The sequence below is a fragment of the Strix uralensis genome, chromosome 18, assembly GCF_047716275.1.
Source record: "Strix uralensis isolate ZFMK-TIS-50842 chromosome 18, bStrUra1, whole genome shotgun sequence".
Lineage (NCBI taxonomy): Eukaryota > Metazoa > Chordata > Aves > Strigiformes > Strigidae > Strix > Strix uralensis.
Window position 1 is genome coordinate 1,421,446 of NC_133989.1, and position 26,416 is coordinate 1,447,861.

At 51.6% G+C, this 26,416-nt stretch overlaps 1 protein-coding gene across 1 annotated transcript; it reads left to right on the top strand.

The window, feature by feature from the left end:
• Positions 1-9,302: 9,302 nt before the first annotated feature.
• Positions 9,303-24,541, top strand: RAD21L1 (RAD21 cohesin complex component like 1). Its single transcript, XM_074888548.1, has 13 exons — positions 9,303-10,174; positions 11,772-11,901; positions 13,216-13,315; positions 14,760-14,866; positions 15,260-15,445; positions 16,059-16,160; positions 17,088-17,201; positions 18,221-18,450; positions 19,750-19,846; positions 20,612-20,751; positions 21,446-21,535; positions 22,219-22,296; positions 23,665-24,541. The coding sequence occupies exons 1-13, from the start codon at positions 10,010-10,012 to the stop codon at positions 23,860-23,862; spliced, it is 1,737 nt and encodes a 578-aa protein (XP_074744649.1). The 5' UTR covers positions 9,303-10,009; the 3' UTR covers positions 23,863-24,541.
• The last annotated feature ends 1,875 nt before the right edge of the window (positions 24,542-26,416 follow it).

Here is a 26,416-nt window from a genome sequence, read left to right on the forward strand (position 1 = left end):
CGGCTTTGATGGGGCTAATTAAAGCGAGCCAGCGCCGCGAGAGGCTGCGGCGGGTCCTGATAAACAATCTTTTGTCTGCAGTGCTCAGCCCCGGCGGGTTCGTGGTGCAGCTGGGGGAGCAGGTGGGAAAGGAGACGGGGCTTCAAAGAGGGCGAGTGCCCAGTGGCGAGCCGGGCCCACTGCGGGCCCGTGCCTGAGCCTTGGGGTTCCTGGCTGGCCACTCTGCCGAGAGGATGGGAAAAGCGGGGGTTAGAGGGTGGTGGGGACAGGAAAGCATCCCTGCGCCTGGCGACGGGCCACTGTGGAGCTGGCCAAGGCCCCCGGCCACGTGTCCCGGTCCCGGCTGCTGTGTTAAGGTGCGAGGGAGCAGAGCAAGCCACACGCCTCGAGTTGATGTGGGGAGGCCAGGAGCGGCTGGGGCTGGCGTGGGCAGTCTTGGCAGAGGCACATCCCTCCCTGTCATGTTGGAAGAAAGATGCTGGATTATTGGGAATGGCTGGAGGTCCCTGGAGAGTCCTTGAGGCCATCTGCCAGCCCGCCCAGCCCAGCTGTACCTGCCCTCAACGCTGCTCCGGCCCTGGGATCCCATGTCCGGGGAACGCGCGGGTGTTGCACAGAGAAACAAAGCAGCCCCCGTCCCTCTTTACTTCCCCCCTGGCACAAGTGCAGACGCCCCCAAAGCCGCAGAGTGGGGTACTGGAGGCCTCTGTGCTGGGGGGGGATGAGGACACGCTGCCTGCCACCTGCCTGCCCTTGACCAGAGCCCGTGGCCCGATGCTGTGGTGCTGCTGCCACCACGTCCCCTTCAGCAGGAGCCTTTGCCTCGCCGCTGGGCACGGTGCCACCCGCTCCTTCCCAGTGCCCCTCCCGCTCCTTCCCAGTGCCTGTCCTGCTCCTTCCCAGTGCCAGTCCCTCTCCCCCCACCGGTGCCCATCCCACACCTCCCCGTGCCCATCCCGCACCTCCCACCTCCTCTGACAAAACCAGTTTCTCCCACAGAAGCTGAATGGGATCCAGAGACACACGTAGGGGTGAAACTCTCCCTTCAGGCTGGTTTCACTGCACCTCTGGGGAACAGGGGGGGAACATTTTCTGGGGTATCTCCAAGCTGCCTTCAACCCACCCAGCAGCATCTAATTCTGGTGGGTGGGCGAAGCCCCCAGACCCCCCTGCGCTGAGGGGCCGGTGACCCTCATCCCCCCCGGGCTGTGCAGTGTCAGCCCCCCCCTTTCCCAGCCAGATTTTTCTCGCCACCTTGGAATATTTTGGGGCGTTTTCTAAGAGCCCTGCAGACTAACCATCACAGGGCACTGCGCTGCTCCTCCCCAGCACCTGCCAGGAGCCATGAAGGGACAGCCAGGCCAACGCGGGGAGGAATTGGGGGGCAGCTGGCTGCAGCGCGGGGCAGAGCGGCTCCGGGGCCACCAGCAGCTCCGTGTCCCCCCCGCCACAGCCCAGGGCGGGTCTCTGTACAAAATCACTTCCCAGTCCTGGAGCTCTTGATGGGGGAGCTTCTTTAATGGCACTCCTTCCTTCACCTTAAATAGATCTTATGTCACTTGAGAGGTTTTCACCCCAGTCCTGCAGGTCCTGGACAGCCCAGCAAGGTGCAGCAACGGCCCCTTCCCGTAGAGCCTCTGAGCAGCCTCGTGCTCTAATCCACGGGAATGTTTCTCACACCCGCCTAAAGCGGGTGCTCAGCAGATGTAACCTCCCACCAGGCTCAGCCTTTCCACCTAGAAAGCCCCCTTCCATCTTATTTAAAATGACAAAAAAATTGACGAGGAGCATTTCTTCCTCTAATGGGTTTAATTTCTAAGCCAGGCTTGCAGGGCCAGTGCTGAGTTGCAGGAGGGACTTCTGCCTTCCCCTTGCGAACACCCCTGGCTCGCCCCACACAAGAGCCTTCCTCCCCTTCCTCCTGCGCCGTGGCCCCCCCTGCCCCAGGCTCAGCCCCCCCATGACAACTGCGATGGCATTTGCCCCCCCTCTGCCCTGCTGGGGCCCTTCATTTGCCCGCACAAGTCCCGCTCGTGGCCATTCGGCCCAGGGATGCGGGGAGAGGCGATGCCTGTTGGGGGACAGCGGCGTGCAGCCCCCCGTTTCATCCCAAGCATGAGCTAGTCCCAGAGAAAGGTGCCTGGGTGTTGGGGCTGCGGGAGTGAGGCCATGCGAGGTTGTTTTCCACGACCCTGCGATAAATATGGAGCGTGGACGGGTGACGCGGTGACGGGGAGAGGGACGCGTGGCCCTGTCAGAATCCAGTCCTGCTGAGGTTCCTTTGTGGATCACTAGAGACGGAATTACGACACAAGCGAGGTCGGGTATCGGTTAGGACACTATTTTATTGTATAAAAGGTCAGAGTAACCCTTCAAGAGAGGAACAGGAAAGTAAGAAAAATGCCAGAGTTTGTCTCAAGCAGAGGATAGTCGCCACCGCGGAGCTCCAGCAATGTCTCGCCGTGTCCCTCTTCTTCATTCGTGGGGGGGGGGCTCCGGAGACAGCCGCCTCCTGTGTTGGGCTTCGCCTTTTATGCCGTTTTACCGCAGTATGTTGCCATAGGATGTCATCACAGCCCGTTGCCATGGGATACTGCATGTCTGTTGGTTATCACACCGGCGGTATAGTCATCTTGGGAGGGCGTGCTCCCTCCTTCTCGCTTTTCACGGCCGTTCACACCTCCCCCCCCCCCTAGTTCTTTTCGGCTGTGTGTAAAGTTTGACCATTGGAGGTGAAAGTCACCATTCCAGGAAAAGAAAATGTTGAGACAAAAGTTTCCCCTGTTAGATCTCCACAGGCCCTTCACAGCAACAGGAGGAATCGGCTGCGAAGCAAAGAAATGAGAACATGGGGCAGAGGATGCCGTCCCCACATCCGAGGGGGACACTGGAAGCCCTCAAATAAAACCCGACCCAGGCAATGGTACCATGTGTAAAAATCTTTCCACTCGTGTTGGGCTGTCTGGAGAGATTTGTCTCTGCCCAGAAATATTTGAAGCGAATAATCTATGGGATGGATTGAAAACCGGTGTCAGCTCATGACAAACACCACCTTTTGAGGGTCTGCGTTTTCCTGTGGGATAATTATTTCCCTTTCTCAGCATCCTGCTCAAACCGCTTTTTCTTTCCACAGAACATTGTGCTTGAATGATGCTTCATGTTTCTTTCCCGAGGTGCCATTTTTTTTTACCTTCACGCCGCAGACAACGGCCCTCACGATGGGACAAAGGCTGGGGCGTGGGCAGAGCTGCCTGTTGAAAATGGGAACAGAGAAGCCGTGTCCTTCCGGGGTGCTGGGGAGTGTCCTCTCTCCTCCGGATGGAGCCCTGTGATTTTTCTGAGGAGGCCGATCCGGGGTCGCTGGTGGGAGCAGGATGCTCGGCACCGTGTGTCCCAGCCCCGTCACCGGTGGGGGGGGTCACGCTCGCTGTTTCCTCCTCTTCTGGTCGGTGCAAGCGCTGACTCTACGCCGCAAGAGTTTTACAAGAAACTATTGCTAAAAAAGGTCACTGATGGCAGAAAATGGGAAGCTCCATCCCGAAGAGGAGCGGCTGGTCCCAGGCCTTGGCCGCCGGGAAGGAGCCGATGGAGCTGCAACCGGCCACGGCATGGGAGTCCCACGGGCGACTCAAAGGTGCCGTTGCCCCGATGCTGGTGGGCAGGAGGGTGCCGGGGAGGCGAGCGGGGTGTCCGGAGGCCACACTGCCCCGGTGCTGGTGGTGGGGAGCAGCCCGGGCAGGGAGCCCCATCGAGGAAGGGTCCGGGGAGGTGAGGAAGGTGGCCGAAGCCTCACCGGACGGCATCGGCGTTGGGGCACGGCAAGGGGAGCCCGGGGCGTGCGGGGCTAGGAGCCGGGCCCCTCGGGGGGCTGCGGCGGGGGGCTGAGCTGGCTCTCCAGCAGCGCCCGCGTCCCCTCGCCCGACACCCTCCTCATCCTCAGGCGCACCGAGCCGTAGGTCCCACCGGTGTGGCGGGCGGCCCGGGCGCGGCGGCGGGCTGCGGCGGCGGCCAACAGGAGGGCGGCGAGTAGAAGCCCTCCTAGGGCTAGTAACGCCAAACCGGCCACGGTGCAGCGGTCGAGGCGGGCGCGGAGCCGCGCTGCCCGCGCCTCCAGCCGCTCCATCTGCCGCGCCGGTACCGCCGGGTCGGGACGCGCCGCCCGCGGCACAGCCCCCGCCAGCACGACCAGCGCCGCGCCGCTCAGCGCGCAGCCCAGCGCCAGAGCCAGCCCCGGGCCCGCACCGGGCCCCGCCGGGCCCCCCCCGCCCGCCGCCGCCTCGCCCGGGCTCCGCAGCTCCGCCGCCCGCGGGGACGCCATGGAGCCGCCGCCGGCCTGCGCGGCCAGAGGTGAGCGGCGGACCCGCACCGGGATGCTCCCGCCTTCCCGGAACCGGGTCTCCGCACCGGGATGCTCCCGTCCCCGGAGCCGGCCCCCGGACTGAGATGCTCCCCCCCGCCCCGGAGCTGGGTCCCCGCACCCGGATGCTCCCCCCGCCCTGGAACCGACCCCCCGCACCGGGATGCTCCCGCCTTCCCGGTGCCGGCTCCCTGGACCGGGATGCTCCCCCCGTTCCCGAAATCGACCCCCCGGACCGGGATGCTCCCCCTGTCCCCGGAGCTGACCCCCCGCACCGGGATGCTCCCGCCTTCCTGGAGCCGACCGCCCGCCCCGGGATGCTCCCCCCGCCCTGGAACCGATCCCCCGCCCCGGGATGCTACCCCCCCACACCCCCCCAGGTCCCCGGACCGGGTTGCTCCCCCTTCCCGGGATCCCGTTTACCCGAACCGAGCTGCCCCCGGAGCCGACCCCCCTCACCGGGCTGTCCCCTCCCCTGGACCCGGCACCTGCCTCCCCGAACCGGCTCGTCGTCTCCCCCTCCCCGAACCGGGCTGACACCCCCCCCTCCCCGCCGCGGGGACCAGTGTTCCTGTGACCCCCACCGAGCTGCCCCTCCCGGACCCGCTCCCCCCCCCCCGCCGCCCGTCTCTCCCCTCCGGTCCCCCGGAGCTCACCCCGCCCGCTTCCCCCGCTCCCCGCACTGGGCTGGGGGTCCCGGTCCCCACTCCGGGCTCCGCTCCACGTTTCTCCGGTCCCGCCTCGGTCTGCCCGCACCGAGCTGTCCGTGCCCCCCCACCCCTCCCCACTTCCCGCCGCCCCCCCCGGGCCGGGGCCGGTGCAGCGGGCGGGGCGGGCCCCGGGTGCCACGGCCCCGCGGGGGCACCCACACGCACAAGCCCCCCCTCACACACCCCCACGTACAACGGGCAGCCCCGGGGGACACACACACGCCCGGTTGCACACCGGCACCGGCTGGGCACAAGAGGGGCCCCTCCATGCACCCCCCGACAGCGCTGGGACACTCTGGGGGGTACCCCGGTGTGGGGGGCTGCGTGGGGAGGGGCACGGGTGGAGAGGACAGAGCAGAACGGCGGGTTTCGCACAGGGGAGAATGTGGGGTCATGCTGGGGGGGGGGGGGCGGGGACATGCCCGTGGGGTGCCGCTGGTGGGGTACCCCACAACCAGCCCTCTGCCAGGGGGGCAGAGCTGGGCTGCGGACACCGGGGCTGCACCCCGAGCCCTGAATACAGCAGCGAGAGCTCGAGCCTGGCTGGCTGCCCCCCCCCCGATAGCCCCCGCAAGGGCCAAGCCCCCCCCCATCCATCCAGGGCTTAACCTGGGTTTGGGCTGGGCTCAAGATGCTCCAACCTGGGCCAGAAGAGCCCGCACCTCTGCCCGGAGCCCCCAGCCAGGCTGCGCCCCCCGCGGCCATGCCCCCCCTTCACCCCCACCTCTCACCGCCCTATTTATTCCATTTTTCACCCAGCCCTTGCATTAACGCCCGTGCTCCGCTTCCCCCCTCGACCTGAAACTGGATCCAGGCCCGAGCCCTGGCGCTGACCCGCCGGCGGCAGCCCCGCTTGTCCCTTGACGTGAGGTATTTCCGCCTCTGGAGCGGTGCCCGGAGATGGGGCCGCGGCCGTAAATCCTGAGCGATAGCGGGTGGGCTGCCCAAAGCTGCCGGGAAGGTCTCTCCGGCTCGTCGACGAGCCTCCAGCCTCCCCACGAGCAAACCCGCGACCGCGCTGGGTGCTGCCGCTGCCTGGGGGGTGTGTGGCCGGTGTCCCCTGCCGTGCCCTGCACCCTGGCACCCCCCTCACACAGCGAATCCTGCAGCTCCACGGGACCGGGGTGTTTTCCTGCGTGGGGACAGCAGATGGGAGTCTCCTACCCCCCCATTTTGTGACACAGGCAGGGACTTTCTCTGAAGTCGCTGTCAAATATAGCTAAAACTGGCCAGAAAGGTTCAGAGAGTTTAGGGGGGCTGCACGCACAGATAAAGGGGTGCAGTTGTGTTTTCTGAGGGCCCCAGGCTGAGGGTGGGATGGGCTCAGCACCCACCCAGGTGCTGGCGCTGGCAGGGTCCCCCCACGCTGCTCAACGATGGGTGACATCGTCCTTCCTTGGACACCTCCCTCCTTAAACTCTAAGGTTTCTGTTAAAAATTAACCTCTGGATAACTTGTAACCATTTTCTCACATTTTTTAAAAAAAACCCATTCCTCCAAGGTGCCCTGGGAAGGTTTTCTGTCTATTTTAATTATTGGTTCAGCTTGGCAAAATGGGTTTGCGGGTTCCCCGCTGCTCACTACCCGAAAAGGGACCGACCCACAGCACCACGGCCGGGGGCTCCCATCGCCTTCTGTCGCGGCAGGGACAGGGATACACGTGGATTTATTATTTTTTAAGTTTGCGGCGAGGGTTGCGCGTGCTGCAGCCCCCCCACACACCACTCGCTGCGTCCGTCTGCTCTCATGGCGCTGCGTCGAAATGCAGAGGCTTCCCTGCACAGTGTCCCCGGGGATGCATCCAGAAGTGGGCCGAGAAAAAAGCCGAATTAAAAATAAATGTAAGTGCATCCCGACACACACGTTAACCACATTTAGAGAGGCTTTAGTACCAACCCACTCGGCGGGAAGGCGGAAGAAGCTCGGAGACAAGTAGGTCACGGGACACAGATTGTCCCGAATCAGCAGGAAAAGACGGATCTGGAGCAGGCGGGCACATCCCTGCCAACAGACGGGCAGGCAGGAGCGGGGCGGGGAGGAGAGGGGCCTCTGCCTCCGCCATCACCAAATTCCCTGGGAAAAATGGAAACGCTGCTCCTGAGCGGAGCCGTGGTCGAATCCTCCATCTCAGAGCACCCAAGGCCTGCGGCTGCCGATGTGCCCAGGGGTGCCCAGGCAGGGACCCCCGCCAGGCTGGGGATTTGGGTGGCAGAGGCAGAGCCACTCGTGCACGGACAAGCGCGGAGGCAGCTGGTGCGGTGGTCCGGTCCGTGCCGTGCTCTGGTGTGGGGTCAGGGTTGTGTGTGCCCCACTCCTGCACCCCCAATCTCACAGAGGAGACCCGCGAGGGAGGAGGTGGAGGGACGCATCCTGCTTTCGGGGTGCTGCCCTGGGGTCCTGCTGCCTTGGCTGGATGGGAGCTGGGAAATGGCCTCTGTAGGGTGTGGGAGGGATGCAGCCCAAAAGCTTCCCCCAGCCCCATCCCAAGCCGGCTGAGCGTGGGGCTGGGGGCTGGCAGTGAGAGAAGGGGAGGAGAGGTGGAGAGAGCCAAGATTTATGCTGCCAGTGCAGGAGCAAAGAGAGGAGGGAGACAGCCAAGGTCAGAGACAGCGCTGCCAAAATTCACAATGAATCTGCAGGAGCGTTGGAGGGGAGAGACCGAGGGCTTGGAAAGAAATGGAAAGAGGGAGGGAGGGAGCCTGGGAGACGGAGCAGAGCGAAGGAGCAGGACGGGGACATGGCACTGCTCGGCCAAAATGATTAAATGGAGATGAGAGGGACAGCAAACGGGAGCCCCAGGCCAGCAGAGGAGACAGCAGGAGCAGGAGCGGGGGGGCTGTAGACACGTCTCTGTCCCTCCGGGCCCCCCCCGCAGCACAGCCCAGTTTTGGGGTGTGCACGGCTGCCCGGTGCCTGCTGGCAGTGCTGACCCCGATCCAGCCCCGCCACGGAGGTGAAGTTTCATATTCCTGTCTCAGTATTCACGGCACCCCATGGCAGAGCCAACGCCTGTAGCCAGCATGGCTCAAGGTGACTCGGAGGTCAGGGAAAAAGCAGCCGGGCAATTCGGGAGCCAACCACTGGCTCCGCACCGGCGATCCGGCAGCTTGGGAGGACCAGAGGTGCCCGGCACATCGCGGCCTCCCATCCCGGCACTGCTGGTCCCTGCACACCGTCCCTCTCGCAGGGTGCCCGGGCAGGCTCTGTGCCCTGGCACGGGCAGTGGGTGCCTGTTTTGGGGCTCAGGGGGGCTCCTCCAGGCCCCCATTGGGGATGTATTGCTCCAGGGGGGGTTTATAGCAGAGACCCCACTCCTTCCCCAAATTGCGATGTCAGAGCCCCAGCCTGGGGTACCAGCTCTGCCCAAAGGCAGCTGGAGGGACAAAGCCCTGCCTTCCACTAAGACCAGCTGCAGAGCCACACTGGGAAGAGGCTCAAAACTTTCCTGGTGATAATTGAGATCTAATTTTTGTCAGCTAACACCAGGCCACCGGGGAGACGGGGAAAACCACAGGTGCCTTGTGATATGGCAACAGCTGATGCGCTGGGCTGTGGCTCCTGAGCACCGGGAGACTCGCTGTGCTCTGCCTGAATACAAACCAAAGCACAGAAAGCATGGAAGCAGAGGGCTGACAAACTTCATTTTTTTCCCTGGCGGGTGACATAGAAGCGTGCAAACACACTGCCTTTTCCCCTGGGTGGTGGCTGCACACCTTTACCTTTACCCCTCTGCACAGAGATCAGATCCGAAGCTGATTTTTTTTTTTTTCCTTCTGCAAATTTCCTTCACTGAGACAGTTTTATCAAACATGCCTGGAGCCGCGCAGGACGTGCTCACCTGCAGAGAAAGAGATGGGGGGGTGCCTTTGAAAATGTCAAGGGCAAAGGAGGGCGGGAGGAGGAGGAGGAGGAGGAGGAGGGAGCTGGGGAGGTGCTCTCCATTCACAGGAACTTAGAATGAGGCGAGCAGGTTTGTGCTCCTGGAGATGCCTGCGAGGGGAGGAATGGGGCTGATTTATACCAGCAGGTCCCTGCCCCGGAGCTGGGCAGCTGCCCGCACCCGGGGCTCTGCAGATCGAGGCAAAATGGCCGAGAGCTGCCCCCGCCGAGGGGCTTCCCCGAGGCCAGCGAGCCCGCCCTCGGCCCAGGCCCCCCCGGAGCCGCTTTGGCGGGAGCCGCTGCCGGGCCTGAGGAGCCGCCGCCGGCCCAGCGCCCCCGCCCCGCGGCCCCGCTAAATCCCCCGGTTTTCCTCCCTAAATCCCCCCGCCCCCCCGCGCCCGGCTGGTCGCCCCCATCCCCTGAGGTCCCGCTAAATCCCCCTGTCCCCTCGGCACCCGCCAAATCCCCCCCAATCCTCTCAGTGCCTGGCTGGCTCCCCTCATCTCCTCAGGTCCCGCTAAATCTCCCTCCATTTCCTCAGCGCCAGGTGAGGTCCCTCCATCCCCTCAGGATCCCGCTAAATCCCGCCCCCTTCCCCATCCCCTCAGATCCCACTAAATCCCTCCTTGGCCCCTCAGCGCCCGGCTGGATCCCACCATTCCCTCAGATCCTGCTAAATCCCGCCATCCCCTCAGCACCCAACTGGATCCCGCCATCCCCTCAGCACCCAACTGGATCCCGCCATTCCCTCAGATCCTGCTAAATCCCGCCATTCCCTCAGCACCCAACTGGATCCCGCCATCCCCTCAGCGCCCGGCTGGATCCCGCCATCCCCTCAGCACCCAGCTGGATCCCGCCATCCCCTCAGCGCCCAGCTGGATCCCGCCATTCCCTCAGGTCCTGCTAAATCCCGCCATCCCCTCAGCGCCGGCTGGATCTTCCCCATCCCCTCAGCACCTGGCTGGATCCCGCCATCCCCTCAGGCTCCCATTAAATCCCTCTTCCCACTTGGTGCCCCAGGACCCTTTTCCCGTTGGAAAGGGAGGTGGCAGCAGGTTGGCCCATGAGCCTCGTCCCAGGCGCCATGTTCTACATGCATTTGCTCGTCAACAAGCGTGGGCCGTTGGCCAAAATATGGCTTGCTGCCCACTGGGAGAGGAAGCTGACCAAAGCTCATATATTTGAGTGCAATTTAGAGACTACTGTTGAAAAGCTCATCTCGCCAAAGGTATGCTATTAAATGATGAGGTGTCTTCTGGTAAGTTCTGGGGTAGAGGCGTTCATCATCGGGAGGGAACAGGGCAGTTGCTATCCTGGAGACTTGGCTGGACAAATTTGTGACTATTTCAAAACTAGTGTGAGGTAAATTCCTAATCTGATTTTAATTCAGTTCTCACTCAGATAAAATCTCCATCCTGTTAAATGACAGTTATATAAATATTTTACTTGCTGTTTTACTCCTGGAGATCTGTGGCATACATTTACGTACAGTGTAAGGAAATGTTACCACAGTAGATTCAAGTGTATTTTTCTGCACACAGTAGAGCTCCAGGTCACCGCTGGCCGAGGGTTTGAGCCGCTCATGAGGCAACACGAGCCCAACGGTGTGGTGTGGTAGCACTGGTCTTTCTTTGGAGACTTAAGAGTACCCGCTGCAGGTCTTGTTCGACAGAATTTGGGAAAGGCTGGTATCTGAGGAAATTGCCTCAAAAAGATTGAGAAGACAGCTGCTTAACCAAAGTCAGGGGACTAAGAAAGCTGCTGTGAAATTGTACACAGACCATCAGAGGAGAATGCTTTTGCTGATCTTACAATAATTAACTTCTGATATATTGTAACCATCCTTCCACTTACACTGGACTTCTTCCAGGTCCCCCATTATAAGCCGTTAGATACACAATTAAGCAGACGTGGTGCTTACGAGAGACCGTGTGAGCGGACCCGGAGGCTGAAGTCCTCCGTGTCTCACGGATAGGTGTGACTCAAGCAAGCGCAGACACAGGCAGTCAAGTCCCCGTGACTCAGTCCTTGGCCTCGCCGTTGCGATTGCATCCAAGGGAGCAGCGAGGAACGCTTCGCACTGCTGCTAATCGATGGCTCAGGAGATCCAAGGCTTTCAGCTGGTGCAAGCAGATCTTTATTGTTTTTTTTTTTTTTTTCCTCCATGAAAATACCTGCTTGATATTTGGTAACCTGAATTTCATCATCCGGCTTGCATGGGTTGTGAATAACTGAGTGTGGCTAAATGATACTATTTAGAGGTGTTTTGCAAGAGGTACTGGTTATGTACCCTCTACTTTCCATATTATTTCCAAGAGGTACTGGTTATGTACCCCCTACTTTCCCTTGCATGCTGTCGTGGCTAGCATCAGCACGACCACCTCGAGTGTGCTTGCTTCAGGAAGACTTGGCATAAATAAGGGCATAGTTATGGCCTTTATTTGCATAAAAAGGGCATAGGTACGGTGCCTGCTCACTTAAATAGCCACAGTGTCACATACTAGGATATATGCAACTACTTTCTGTTTCAGGACGTGTTATGCAGTTCGTTGGCAGTTAGCTGAGGTGTTTTAGATAAAGAACATCAGTTCAGGACTCGCGCTTCAGCATGGGCAGCGTTTAGGAACAGAAGCACCTGGAAGTTCCCTGCTCTGAAAATTCCTTTCTGTTTGTGATCCTCTGTATGAGTACAAAGCCCTGTTGAATTTCGTAGAGCTCTGTGCTGGTGTATGTTACTGGAAATCTGTTACTACTGTGTAATATTTTCATTTTAATGTTTTTGCCAAAATTACTAACTCCTGAACAACTCTTTCAAATCATCAAAGTTTACTGTAGCTCTGCGCACCTCTGGACACTTACTCCTAGGAGTGGTGCGGATTTACCACAGGAAAGCAAAGTACCTCTTGGCAGACTGCAGTGAAGCTTTGACAAAAATGAAGACAGCCTTTCGCCCAGGTATGTACGGAATTCTGCATTTTTCCATCTGTGCCTTTTACAGCTCTCATTTTAAAGGTTCTTTTTGGATGTTTCTGTTAAGTACACATTGTTGATCCCAAAGGAAATTGAACATACTAGTGCCCACTGCTGCTGTTTAGTCTGGCTTAATTTAATGCCATTTCAGGTCTTTGACTCCTTTAAAAGAAGCAGTTTCTTAAGTGGTCTTATGAGAAGAATCTTGACTTCAGCCTCCGTTGCTAGATAATTAATTTTAATTCGTGATGACACCAACAACATGTCCAACAGTGTGTTAGTGCCAGACCTGACAGCGTGTTTTGAGCTCTGGCCATGCAGCCAGCCAGAAGGGAGCAGAGATGACTGGGTCCTTTTCCAGCACGCTGTATGTTTGTCATACTTAGGCAACAAATGGGGAGGCACTGTTGTCTTAAAAAAGGCTACGAACAGGACACCAGCATCTATTGCCAGGCCTAATGCGCTTTGGGACCTGGACTGTTTGCAGAATAGTGAATACCTACTGCACATTATTCTCAAGGATATGATCTTGATTAGTAAGTTAATATTTTAAGCATTTGGAAATCTCTAGAAGAAACATGATAAGTACATAGTACTATCTACCTTGAATAGATACTACACTAGCTTCTAGAGGCCTGCACAGCACAAGAACAAGACACAACAGTCAACTGCAGCAACAGAGATTCCAACTAGGTATAAAGTGGGGGAAAATCTCAGTGAAGGTGGTAAAACCCTGAAACAGGCTGTCCAGGGATGCTGTGGAAACCATCAGCAGGAACGGTCAAAAGTGATCTGACTTAGAAATTAACCCTTTTTTGAGCAAAAGGTTGGATTAAATGGCCTTCAGAAATCCCTTCTCACCTGATTACCAAGTATTTGCTGTCTCACTTCATAATTATTTGACACTGGAGAATAGCGTTGTGCAGACACTGGAGAGAAAAAGAAAACGCAATAATTCATTTGAAGTGGTGTGAAAGACTCTCGGCTAAATGTCAGCTGTGAGAATCTTTCAGGGACTTAAAGCAGCTGTTCATAAATCCAGTGTATTTACAGTATTCCAGGTCCTGTAGCAGCAGACTCCTCTGTATCCATCTGTAAAAAATACGGCTTCTGAAGTACATGTAAGCTAAGGATTTTAATTCCACTTTGGAGTCCTGCTGACAAAGTGCCTAAGCTTTACCTTTCTGTTATATAGAATGGCAGCAGACCTTCCTGATAGGTTTATAGTCGTACTATAAGGATTTGGGAGAACATTACTTTTATTGATACTTATTTTGTTGTGTTGTCGGTTTCTTTTAGGACTTGTTGACCTTCCAGAAGAGAACGTTGAGGCTGCTTATCAGTCCATTACATTACCTGAAGAATTTCATGATTTTGAAACACCACTACCCGATTTAAAGTAAGTGCTTCCCCAGTTTTTAGTCATTATTTTAGTATTTTCAGAAGTAAAAGATATCCTTACTGTTACCTGATCAAGACTCAGATGGAATTGTTTTGCTTTGATAACCGAATCCTCCTAAATTCAGAGTCAGCTTTACGAGGCTGCAGTCCCAGGAATGGGGCTTTTGTAGAGTTCCTCAAAATCCATTTAATCAACAGACCTTTACAATGAAATAAACCTTGAACTTAGGCTTTGGGGTTTTAAATTGTCTGAGTGCAGCCTGCAAACAACTTCCTGACCTCAGGAGAAGATATCAGAGTTAGAATAAATCCTGTAGTAAGACCTAGGAAGCTCTGGCTAGTAACCTCGCCATGTTGTACTGCTCCATTGTGTGACTGCATTTAATTTCTGCTCCGTTGCTCTTTGGGGCTGGGGTGTTTTATCAGCACTAGTCAGCTTGGCTCCTGATGAAAAGCCAGCACATTTCTTTGGCTTTTTCTGACACAAATCAGCATTAATGTAGAAAAACTGATAAAAAGCAGGAGGCCAAGACATGCTCCTGATGGCTCTGATGCCCCCAAAGGTCCAGGATAACAGATATCCATTGGGGCTTCCTTTGTACCTCGTCATAAATACAGTTGGACGGGGTCTGTAAGTGTTTAGTATTTTGTAAGTACAGCTGTGTGCCAACTCTGTAAAGCCTTTTCTGCCTGCCCAAAGAATCCGTGTGCTTCGATTTATAGATGATGGTGTCACACTAATTAGGTGTCTTCTACGTAACGAGCGCCTGGTAGATAGCAGGGCTTGGGTGTGGGCAAACGTACACAAGCCCGAGTTTATGGGTAAAAGAGAGCAGAGAAATATGAAATATGGAGAGGACAGGTGCTTCCCTCATCCTTATAAATATGTCTGCTGGTCCTTGAGGGGGCTGCTTTCTGAGTATACACCTGGATCATTCACTCCTGGAGCTCCGGGCGCGGGGAGTATTTAAAAACTGAGTTAGCTGATGCTTCCCCCTCCCTCGTGGACCTCCCTCAGCCACCCCCTGGCACGGCTGTTGCGGCTTCAGTCTTTGCTGTACACTGGAGGGTGCACAGGAACTTTGGCTAGCAAAGGCAGCAGCTGCCTACTCGCTTAGAGGTACCAGTTTTATTAAACCTACAGCACCTGTTTTCCATATGCCTATTTTTAGCTTTTAGAGGAAAATCAAAGCAGTGGATTTTATCAATAAAACCTTAAATGGCTCGAATGCGAATAGCTTTGGGACACAGTTGTTCTCCCTCCACAGAGGTGAGGATCAGCTGGGGTACTTTCAACACCATAGAAAACAGAAGCTATCTTTTGGGGGTTTATGATAAAACGTCAGGGTGAAACACTGTTTAGAAACAAGTTTTCACATTCCAGCTAAATGGTCAATGGGTTTCAGTTCACCCTATATTTTGTATAATGTTTTTTTCATCAGTGCCATTGATGTTGCTGAACATTTTGCCTTGAATCAGAGCAGAGCTGAAGACATCACATTTACAGAGGATTACGAAAGCAATATGCTTCTCTGTGATAGAAACTTTGGTGAGAGAAGTCAAGAAATTAGAAATATTCCATAAGGAAAAGCGTGTTTTATGCAACAGTTTGTACAGTATGAGTCCTTCCCACATGTGAAAAAGCTATTATTAAAAGTGCATTTGTTTCACGCTTGGGCTGATTGGCCTGTCATACCTGCTCATGCTTAAATGTTTGTATCTACTCAGCCTAAGTAATATAGTATGATATCGGAGACTGAGAACCAAACCCAGTATTTTCTGCTTTTTACTGAATTAGCTAAAACTGCTTATTGTTTATTCCATTTGAGGCGTGGGATACCTTACAGTCTTTTAAAAATTATTCAAAAAATTAGGAAACGGATGAATATGTGTTTCAAAAAATTCCTGCAGATGAAGCATCAGAAATTCTGTGTTTATGCAGATGAAGAACCAGAGGCACTAAGAAAACAGAGCTTCTTTGACAGCAGCATCTTAATGAGCAGCAACAGTCTCGTGGCTGATCACAACTCCGCGAGTGTGAACGGAGGCCGGTCTGCGCTGCGCGAGGATGCTTACAGCTTCGAGCACGACTGCTTTGGAGATGAGCAGGATGCTGCAGATATGATTGGTAGGGTTTGCCACAGATAAACAGAACTAGTTGCTTTCCAAATATTTTTATTCTTACAGGGAAACAAACAAGACAGCATGAAAGTGTTTTCAAACAGAAATTCTCTATTTTTTGTTGTTTTCATACTTTTTTTTTTACTTGTCACTAAATCTATGATCACTTAGACGTTGCCAAGTAAAATTGTTTTGAGGATATATTTTGATTTTTTTAGAATTAAAGGCGTTCATTTTATACTTAATGTTTAACAATTGAATTTATATTTTCAAAGGTGAACTACTGCAGCATTTTTATCCTTATTGTTGTAATAACAAAGGCAGCAAAGTAGCTTCTACGTCTCTATGGTTTAGAGTATTTATGTAAACCTTTACAGATCTATACATTTTAAACAATATCAATATCTTACTTTTCAAAGAAAAGGTGTACCTCTCAAAATGAAGACTAACATTCTCCTTCTTGTGCTGTTGGACAGCCGTACCACCGACAGCCATCTGTGGAAGCTGAGCTTTTCTTGTTTACAGAGAATTAACCTTCAATAAGTAACATTAGGCTGTATCAGGCTATTCTGTGACTGCTAAGGCTTAGAGTGATTAAAACTATGCGTTTTGTATTTAAGAAATCCTGTTGAGGGATGAGCAAAATGGCCTAGATAAAGACATTCCTGCTATGGAGGAAAAACGTCCTTTGTCACAAGATCCGTCAGAGATCGGCGCAGCCAGTGAGTTTGCAGCATCTGCTCTGTCTTCCACAAACGCTCTGTCCCTGTCTTAATGCCTCAAGTTACCTTCAGCTTTGTATAATGTCCTGTGCCTTTTTCCTTTGTTCATTTATTTTGCTTTTTTCCCCTAATACGCTTCACCCACCATTTTAGGTACAATTTAATCTGACCTGGGCATTCCAGATTTGTAACTTGACATTGCTTAGAACCACTTTTCTGTGACATCCCTCTGGACGGGCTGTTGATCCCGGCGCTGCTCACCCAGCACCGTATTGCTTTCATGGGGAGAGGAAACTTGAGTGAGGGGATGCTGAAACTTTGAACATTACCTTTGAGGATTTCTACCTTCATAGTTCAGTGACAAATGACACTTTAATAGTTCATAAAGGTGTTGTTACTCGTCTTTTGGTTTGAGATCGATGAAAGAAATTAATTTTTGAAAAGTGTTTCTGGAAATCTTGTTGTATCTTAAATCCTCATACCCCCATCACACTGTTCTTTAAAATGGAGGATTCTGGAACAGCTTTAAAAGGAAACAGTGGCACTTGCTTCTCCTTGCACCAGGCCTGGTACTACCTGTTCCAGAAGTATCCACACTGCCATGCAGTTGCCTGGGACTGGAAAGAGATTGAAACTAAACGTTTTTTTCCCCCTAAACACTTTTTGTGGGGTGGGTTTTCCTCCAGATCAGTTCTCCAGCCTGTTCCACCACACGGGCTGGTGCCGGTGAAGGGAGGCGTGCAGTGTACGAGCAGCAGCAGTCCCAGTTATTACTAGTTAAAGTGACTGTGAGATTAGAGATAAAATCATAGTTTTCTAACTCTGATCTCTTTTGTCTGATATCATTCTGTGTCGTGAGATTGAGAAATTACTCCATCTTGTAAACTTTTTTTTTTAATTTGGGTTATTTTCTGGGTTTTCTTACAGTTGAGGCCGACTGTGCAGACACCACCATTAAGAAAATCAGTCACCTAATGAATGAAACAATACTTTTGTTGAAGGAAGATGAAGGATTTGTGCTTGAGCCAGTTGATGATACAGGTCAGAACTTGACCAATTTCTTGCTGAATGTTTGCATTAGCTAAGTTTGTTTTTCTTCTTGTTAGTGAAAATATTTGCAAAACAGATTATTCCCACTTTAGACTTGATCTGCTCCTGCCCTCAGAGTTCTATTTTATGGTAACTAGTATACAAAACCAGTATCAGGTTATTCATCTGATCTGCCCAAATCTCTGCTTACAGTTTCTTCCACGTACCAAATCGAGTTTTGTTGCTCTGCAAGTTCTGCTGGCAGTGCAAGCCCGGCCTGGTCGCCAGCGTTACTGAAGTCTCAGCTGAAGAAATCTTATTGCTCGTGACACATCAGTGACTTTTATGTGTAAAGGAACAATCTTAAAACACTCAGGCCTTTGTATAACTTTGTTTTGTGAACTTTTAATAGGATCCAAAAAGAAAAAGGTTTCATTTCTTCTGTAAGTCTAAATGTCACCTATCATGTTCGCAGCTGTCAGCAAATAAACAAGTCCATGTTGACGCTAATATTTAGAATACTGGAGTTTTCCAGCCTGTCAAAATAATATTCAGGAAGTTACAGCTATATAAGCAATCCCTGTCTTTCTTCCGTGTTTACTACGTACGTCTTAATTAAATTGCTAAAGAATTAAACTGGCAAATACAGATATTAATTATGAGGTAATGAAACCTGTGGAGTACGTCAGCAGTTCCTGGAGCAATTAACTTCCTGATGGATTAAAGATAGCTTATTCAGTCCTGTCGGTATATCATGTGTTCTCATTAAGCCCTCATGTTCCTGGTTCTTTAGTACAATAGTCATATGTCTTCTGTAATTAAACATACGGGAATTTCCTGTACAAGAATACAAAGAGTAGACTTTATGAAAACTTTTGGAGAAATGGCCCATGCGCTTCTACTTTGATTTTCGAGTCTGTGCGGTGTCTCGGGTCAGCAGCCTGTTTGATTCACAGTGCTTTATTTGTGCTTCGGTGTTCTGTGAATAAACCTTATACGACTTTTTTTTTTTTAATACTTGCTCTATTTAGCTGTCACCCAGAGGAAAAAAAATAAAAGAAAGAGGAAGTTGCTTGTGGATGTAGACAAGGAACTCAGCTGCAACACTATATACAACCAGCTTAACAACTGCATGGACATCCTTGCTACGTTAGACCTTGCACCCCCAACAAAAAAAACCATGATGTGGAAGAAATCGGGAGGTGTGGATAAGCTCCTGTCCCACGCTACACAGCCTGTGGTTCACACCGAGCTGCAAAGGGTAAAGATCAGTTCCTTGTAGGTTTTTATGCCACTCTATAGATGAGGGGACTGTGGCACATCCAGGGTCTAACTGGGAGAGATTTTGCAGGCTTGGGTTTATGTGAACACCTAGCAAGCTGCAGGTGCAGTTTTTTATTGTCTGGCAGTACGGTTCAGTTGGATACCTGATGATTATTTGCATACTCACCACTAATTGCTTTGTCAGAAAGACCATCAGTAGAGCTCACGCTGTAATCTCCAGCACTCCAACGAGAAGCAAAAAACGACAAAGGAACTTGAGAGTCGAGGTTTCATTTCACATTCTGGCACCAGACTGATTGTACACTAATAACAAAACTTTTTAGATTTCTGACAATTTCTTTGCTACTTTCTACTTTGTTTTATTATTTTCTGTTGTGTTTCTGCTCTGTAATCAATAGGAGACCACATCTTTCTTCTACATTTACTTTAAAGGTACATCAGGCTCAAACGTGATGATGATGATGATACTGTTAATGGCTTCGGAAGGGTGGAATGCTGACTGGGTTTGTGCTTTCCTGACTGGAGAGGAAGCTGCTGGCTGGAGAGCAGCCGGGGACCGGGAGGTTCCTGGTCACCCCGTCACCTTGGCTGGGAGGGTGGGCCCGGCCACCCCTGGCTGTGGCTGTGGGCCTGGCTGCTCTTTTTGCCCAAGAAAGATGTACTTGTTTCATGGAAATGTGATCTATCCAAGCCTCTCGTGTCCCCACGTGGTGTCTGACAGATCAGTCAAAGAAGCTCTAAGTTTAGAGCTGGTGCTAAGACAGAGCTCAAGCCTGGACAAGGTGACAGGGAGAGATCCGGTGTGAACTCTGCGGCAGCGTTTCCTCCGTGGTGCGGTTGGAGAGGTGTGGAGGCAGGGTCTGGCTCTGCAGGTGCACAGCAGCAGCACAGCTTCACCACTTAGAGTCGAGGCGCAGAATTACAGCTTGTTCTTGGTGAGGGTGGAAAATACACACCGGCACGTGGGGAGAGGAATCCCTGCACAGATAATGGCAGACGTTCCTTTCTTTCATCCTTCCTTCGAGGAAAAAGGATCCAACCTGTTCTGAAGATGTTTCTTCATGGAGTTCACTGCCAAAGATGAAGCTGCACAAGGCTATTACTTAAAAAAAAAAAACCAAAACACCTCAGCTTTTCAGAATGACCTGATTCAAATAATCTAAATTCTGAGTTGCAGTAATGAATACACAGCTCATATTTATAATTTTGTCTTGATGATTGCAAATAATCTGATATGATATTCTGAAAGCAAACAAATAAAAATAATTGTTTTCAGTTGTTTGTGCAATGCTTCAAGAATCATGGATTTAAGATGAGAAGAAATGGAATACAGAGGGAGAAGGAAGAAACAAGAAAAGAGCACGATACCACAGGTAATATTTTAATTCTCTTGTTGCAGAATTAGCTGTTACAAAATATTTTCTATTTTACATAATGTTTCAGAGGCACGTGCACGGTGTTTGCGTGCAGTATTCTGCAAATCAAAGGCCAAAAATGTTAAATGTTAAGGAAATTGGCTGTTGATTATCTTTTTTTAAAAGTTGTTTTGTTTTTATAAGTACTTTGCTGTTCTTTTGTTCCTTAGATCAGAAATTAAATGCAAGTCTTTTTCTTCCTTGTGGCACCTTTGGCTTCTCCAGTTGTCTACTAAACTGCAGATTTGGGTTTTGTTGAGTTTTTTTTAATTAAAAATGCTTCACATTTATTTTGAGCTTAATCAAACCACCCTCCAAATTTCCAAATTCACGTAAATAACTTCTATTTGTATCTTGAAGATTGTGTTTTGGTTAATGTCAAGCAAGAAAAAATGTTCCATTTTAGATCTTCTGAGAAGCATCTGCTTTCACTCCTTTGCTCTGCTAGAAATACAATCTGTACGTCTGCCTCAGAAGTGAATCAACAAAACCACCTTCTGCAAGTCCATAAAGGTCAACTTCTAGAAAAGGAAAAACTCTCTTGGAAGGTTCTTCTTCCGTGCTCGTATTGAGAATGATACTTATTCTCTATTTACTCATTTTGGCTCTTACTCTCAAAGACTGCTAACAAGGGTGTGATTTTTTCTTTTTCAATTACATATTTTTTTAAGGACAGCAATTCACTGTAATTTCCTCTTAAACCTTGTTTTTTTATTAATACAGAGATGCTGAGAGTAGAAGAGCCAAGTTACCCGCAGGAGTCAGCTCATTCAGAGACTGAGAGAAAAATTAGAAATGATTCGTTTATGTTGACATCACAGAATAACAGAAATGAAACTGATGATAACTGTGGTGAAACTATAGTGAGCAGTTTCCATAAATTTTAGAGACCGAACTGTACTGATTGTTTTCATGTTATGCTAGGGTTAAAACATGTTAAGAAATTGCTAAGATGTGTTTGAAAAGGTTGCTAGAGACAGCCTGTACAGCATTAAGAGGCTTGGGCCATGAAAGTTTATTTATAAGCACGTTGGTAGACTCTTACAATGAATGAACAATTAATTAAAATGTCTATTAATCATATAGATTACAGTCTAATCGCTAAGTATAAGTGAAACCTTAATATGAAATATAGCCTCTTGGTACTGAAGAGATAAATATAATCATCTTTATAAAGGCTAAAACTTATCTTTTGTGTCTCATACTGAGGAAATACTTAAGCAGTAACAAATTATCTATTTCTGCCATCTTTAGGCTAACGTGAAAGGACATTCTTTAGAGAATGTGAGGCTCATTAAAGTTGAAAAAGAATGACAAAATTGGACTTAATGGCAGCAGAAGATGTAGGCTCTGTGCCTGAACTGAGCCCGTAGGTGTAGATCCAGCAGTAGGATAAATACTTTCCTGTGTGAGGAAAGACATGGTAGAAATAGCAACAATTAAATCCCTTTGGAAAGTGTTTATTATAATAAATTCTTTGAGCAGAATTACGGAATTGAGAATTCCACCTTATGCATTAATTGCAACGCCTACTGATCGTCCGTTCTGTTCCTCCAGCAGGGTGGAACAGCTTTCTCCGAGAGCTCCTCGCCGGCGAACACTCCACGGGGCCCAGAAGCTGGAACGCAGCAAGTGGAGTTCCCAAAGGTGCGTCTGCTCGAAGCTGACAACCCGGACTTGTTCAGAGGAGGACTGTGTTCTTTCTCAGAAATATTTAAAAAAAAAAAAAAAAAAGCGATGGCATCATGAGCTTACAGTGAATTTTGGTGTACTAACATCATCTTTAGTACATATTTGGCCAGTCAAAAACTTTATAGCTTGGTACGTGGGGATACGTGTGTCCCAGACCCAAAGGGTCTGTGGGGGCAGCGGCTCCTTATTGAGACGTTGTGCTTCCTGTAAGAAGGAAACAGTTTCTGGGCTGAACTGAAACCAGGGCAGTCCTCTCCTGCCGGCTTCAGAGGGTGAGCCCAAAAATCTAAAGCCAAATTTTGGAACATCCTTTTTGGCCCCTGACCAGTACGAATCCTGTCAGAATCCTGGTCAGGCAGAACAGTACCTGGCTGTGACGCTGCCCCCTCCAGGCTCGCTGGGACCAATTCCCCAGCACCTGGCCGTTGTTGTGCCTGGAAGCGGGAAGAACAGGGTCAGGGCGCTTTGCTCTGCTCCCCGGAGCCTCGCGTACCGCCGAGCTGTCGGGGGGGTCCTGGGGACGCCGTCGGAATGCCCAGCTCCAGCTGGGGTTTTGATTAGTCTAGAACTCTTGTGCTTTTTATCAGCGTGGAGTGTGACTTTTTACACTCTGACCTTCTGTTCTCTTTCCTCTCAAGGAGCTAATGAGGAACGGGAGAGACAGTGAAGAAATAAAGTGGAACAAAATAACTCTTCAGTTATTAAAAACTTTACAGGTACCAGTGCTGGATTTTGTAATTCGGTGCCAAAACCAGGCATTGACTTCAGGTGGACTGTGGCAGAAAATCTGCTTACACTGCCGATGATACTGCATCGTCTAACTGCGCTTTGTTGGGTATTTACATCAGAAACCAGGATTCTGAGGGCCTGACGGGGTGTCCTCTCCCACAGCCCCTGGAATCGCTGGAATTTTCTGAACTTCTCCTTTCACGGCAGAGTTTGCTGTAACGCTGCACCCTTGTTCTCTTCCTTCTATGAGGACACGCTGGAGTATCTCTACAAAACCCAACTCCCAGCTGCTCCCAGGGTGCTGGGCCTCGGCTGAGCGCTGCAGGGTGCCAACGTTTGGCTCTTCATCTGCTTGAGCTGTTTCTGAGATGAAGGCTAGGGAAATGAGTGAGGGTTATGGTAACAAGAAAGCTGGTAACACCTTCTTTAAGAGCTTTTAATGCCCCGGTGCTTTCAAGGTGCTTGTAATTTAGCAGAGCGCGTAGCCTTTGCATCAGGAAGGCTTATTCTGCTTTTCTTGCGGAAATCCTTGTAAAACTGGTGAAGCTGGAAGGTGTGATACCATCTGCCGTGGCAGGAGCCCCCACAGCCTGCCCCGATGCCGAATGTCGGGGCGGCTCGGTGCTCTTCCTTCCTCCTTGCCCGGACGAGTGTTTTGGTGCTTTGGCATTGGGCTGGTTGAGGGTGGGTAGAAAAAAAAACAGCAAAAAGTTATTTTCCTTCAGGTCAGTTCTCTAATCCAAGGTGCCACGTGGCTGAAGGGAGGATGGGGGAAGGCGGTGGAGAAATCCGAGCGTGGGGAGCGGGTTTTGTTTGCAGAACACACCCAACGTCGGTCCAACTCCTCCCTAGAGCCGGGGTTCGGCTTCACAGCCTTCTTGGGGTTTAAAAATTATTTTATGTGAACATACCTCAAAGATTCAGTGCAGCGCCCGTAAATAAATACTTAAATATAAGTGTAGCCATTAAAAAGCAAGAAATAAAACACTTAGTGAGGTGTGGCTGTGATTGCCTGGGGTAGGGCTGGTCCCTTGTATCCAGCGAACAGGGGACGTGGTGGGTGTTACTGTTCTGAATTACGAGAAGCGTTACAGATGCGCTTCATCGCACGCCTCGGTGCCGGTCATTGAACCCGCTGGAGCGGTGGGCACAGGCAGATTTCAGTAACATATGTAGGTGCCAGCAGAATTAGGGCAATAAAACGTTAAGAGCCACTTACATAAATGCAAATGCCAAGGTAAGATCCCATTCAAGGTGCTTGAGCAGAAAATATTCGCTCCGAGCAGCGCTCCTCCGTTCAGACTCGATGGGATCTGGTTTTGCTGACCCGACTGACTCTCGTTTCCCTCCCGCAGCACCTGAAGAGATCAGGCGTCCGTGCCTTCAGTTTTCGGGAGCTTTGTCGAAAAAACAACCGGAAAGAAGCTGCGGCCAAGTTTTACATCTTTCTTGTTCTGAAGAAGCAGTCGGTCGTGGAGCTTAGCCAGAGCGCTCCCTTTGCTGACATCACAGCCACCCTCGGCCCGATGTTCAGCGCTCCAGAAATCATGTAGTATGTGGAGAAGCTAATAGAAGTTAACCTTATTCTAAATTTTTCAGCAAATTTATTTCCAAAAAAAAAAGACTGACTGTCTTGTCAAGCTGTGGTAGCCGAGCAGAGCTCCCCCTCCTTTATACCACCGCTCAGAACTGCCAAGGGCCGGGCTTGTGCGGGTGTGCTGCCTCCGTACTTGTTACCGAGGTGTTCGTTAGTATGTTTATTATTAATATATGTGTTTATATGATGAGCAGTTACCTATTCTGTTAGTAAAATATGGCTGAAATTCTACATAAGCGATTTACATTGCGAGGGATTTTATGAAAGTCCTTAAAAACCTCTCTTAGAGACCAGCTTTGGAGGTTAAATTACTTTCAACGGGGCTTGTGTGTGTTAATTATCTAACGCCGTCAGTAAGAGAAGTCTGTTAAGCTCTCTTTATCAAAAAATTTAGTCTATTCAAAATTATTCCTGTCCGAGAATGTTCAGTATTTGATATTTTGAAGGCTAGCAAGCTCTCTAGTATTGGTTGCGTGTGTTCAGGCAGCGAGAAGCTGCGCTATCGCTCAGAGTCACACAAACTTCGGGAAGCAAAATGCAATTCCAGATTTCATGGAGCGTGTTTACTTAAAGACTAACCCTTCTATTTACCTGCAGCCCTATTTAAAAACAGGTATTAAACTGCTTATAACTTCCTTGCGTTTTTCTCTCATTTGGGGGGCGTTTTAGCGCTTTCGCTGTCATTTTGTGAAGTTGGTGGTTTTTCGTCGTGTCCCACCTGTGGGGCCAGGGATGGTTCTGTGCGGGGACGCCCCGGCGTGGCCCAGGGCCTCTGCTACCACGAAATCAATAAAACCCACCAGAAGCTCTTCCCCTCGCTCGGTGCTTTTGTTCTGAAGGATCGAAACCAGCAGCCGCCTGAGCCGGCCTTGGGCTTTGCCTTCACAGAGTCAGTGCTTTTGGTGTTTTGTCTGAAAATTGGAAAGGATGGATGACGTCGTCGTCCTGGTTTTCCGTGTGGGTCTGGTTCTGCCCTGCGTTGGTGTAATTGTGTGCGTGGGGTGGGGGGGATGTGAGGAGTCGATTGCGAGGGGTCAGTTCAGGGGAGAAAAAAAGCTTTAAAAGGCTTTAAAAAGCTTTAAAAGGCTTTAAAAAGCTTTAAAAGGCTTTAAAAGCCCCTGTGCCAGCAGGAAGGGACGGGGTGGGCTTTGGGCTGGCTCGTCGTGGGGCTTTCCTTCAGTCGGCTTTCCTTTTTCCTCATAGAAACGTTTGATAAAATGTTTGATAAAATGAAACGTTTGATGAAATAAGCAATAAGAAGCCTTTGCCACTGTCCTCCGATGGGTTATTTTCTGGGTGTAAGGGAGGGGAAAGGTGCCCCTGTTGGTAAAAACCTCTCCATTTTCTGCAACAGAAATGATATTTTCCTTTTTGGATGCGACACTCTCTGAGCGTAGCCAGGCCTGGAGGCGAGAGCGGACGGGGTTTCTTTCCCCAAATCTCCCTCTCGGCGTCTTGGGAGCGAGCCCGGGGCTGGAGGAGGAGGGAAAACCTCTCCCGCTGAGCTCCCGCATCCCAGGAAACCCAGCGCTGCGGCCTGGGGAGGGAAGGAGGAACCATTTTTCTCCCCTAAAAAACCATCAGAAATGACTCTGCGTCTCCCAGCAGAGTCATTCATTTTCCTTTCCCGGAGAGATTCCTGGATTCACCAGGAAAGAGGGAAACAAAAGGCGGCAGGAGGCGGGCAGGAGTAGATGAGCGGCGGGATATCTACACACTGAAAACAGTCTGGGGGGGAATAAATGAGGTACAAATCCTGCAGGAAAAACTCCCCTGGATTTACAAGGTGGGTTTGTCAGGACCCTGGTACGAGGGTGTGGGCAATGCCAAGGCGGGCGGTGAGGGCCTGGGCCTGGGCCTAGGCTTTAATCTCGGGCCTGGCTCCAGCCTAGGAGCAAGTTCTGCTCCGACTTCACGCAGCGTTTCCCGCCATGAATCCACGTTACGTGTCCCTGTGTCACACGGTGTGGGGGAGTGGGGGGTGCATTTTGCCGTTGTGCTGGTCTCCAGGGGGGGGTCCGCAGCCGACCTTGGCCGTGGGCGCAAGCCAGAGCCCCGCTGGTTGCCACGGGGGCCACTGTAAGTGGCTCGGTGGCTCCCAGTTAGCTCCGGGTGGCCTCGTCCTACGCGTTTGCTCCTTAAATAATTCGGGGGGGGTCACCTCGAGAGCTCCGGGAGGAACCGGGGAGGCACCGTGAGGAACCAGACTGTGCTGGAGAGCTCAGGCAGGCCGGGCCAGTGATGACCAGTATAATTTCCCAGCGAGCGAGCGGGGGGGCACTGGGAGGACTGGTTCCCAACGCCAGCCCTGGGCAGCAGTTTGGATGTTGGTGATTTTTGGTCCCGGTGGTGATTTTTGGGTACTGCCGCGAGCCCGAGAGTCTCATTTATTTTACTTGTGCGTCATTAATTAGGCGTGCCCGTGTCCTCAGAATTGGACTAATTAGATGAAAATTACAACGCTGGGGGGACTCCGTGGGCCGGGTGGCCGCAGTGCGGGGGCTGCCCCG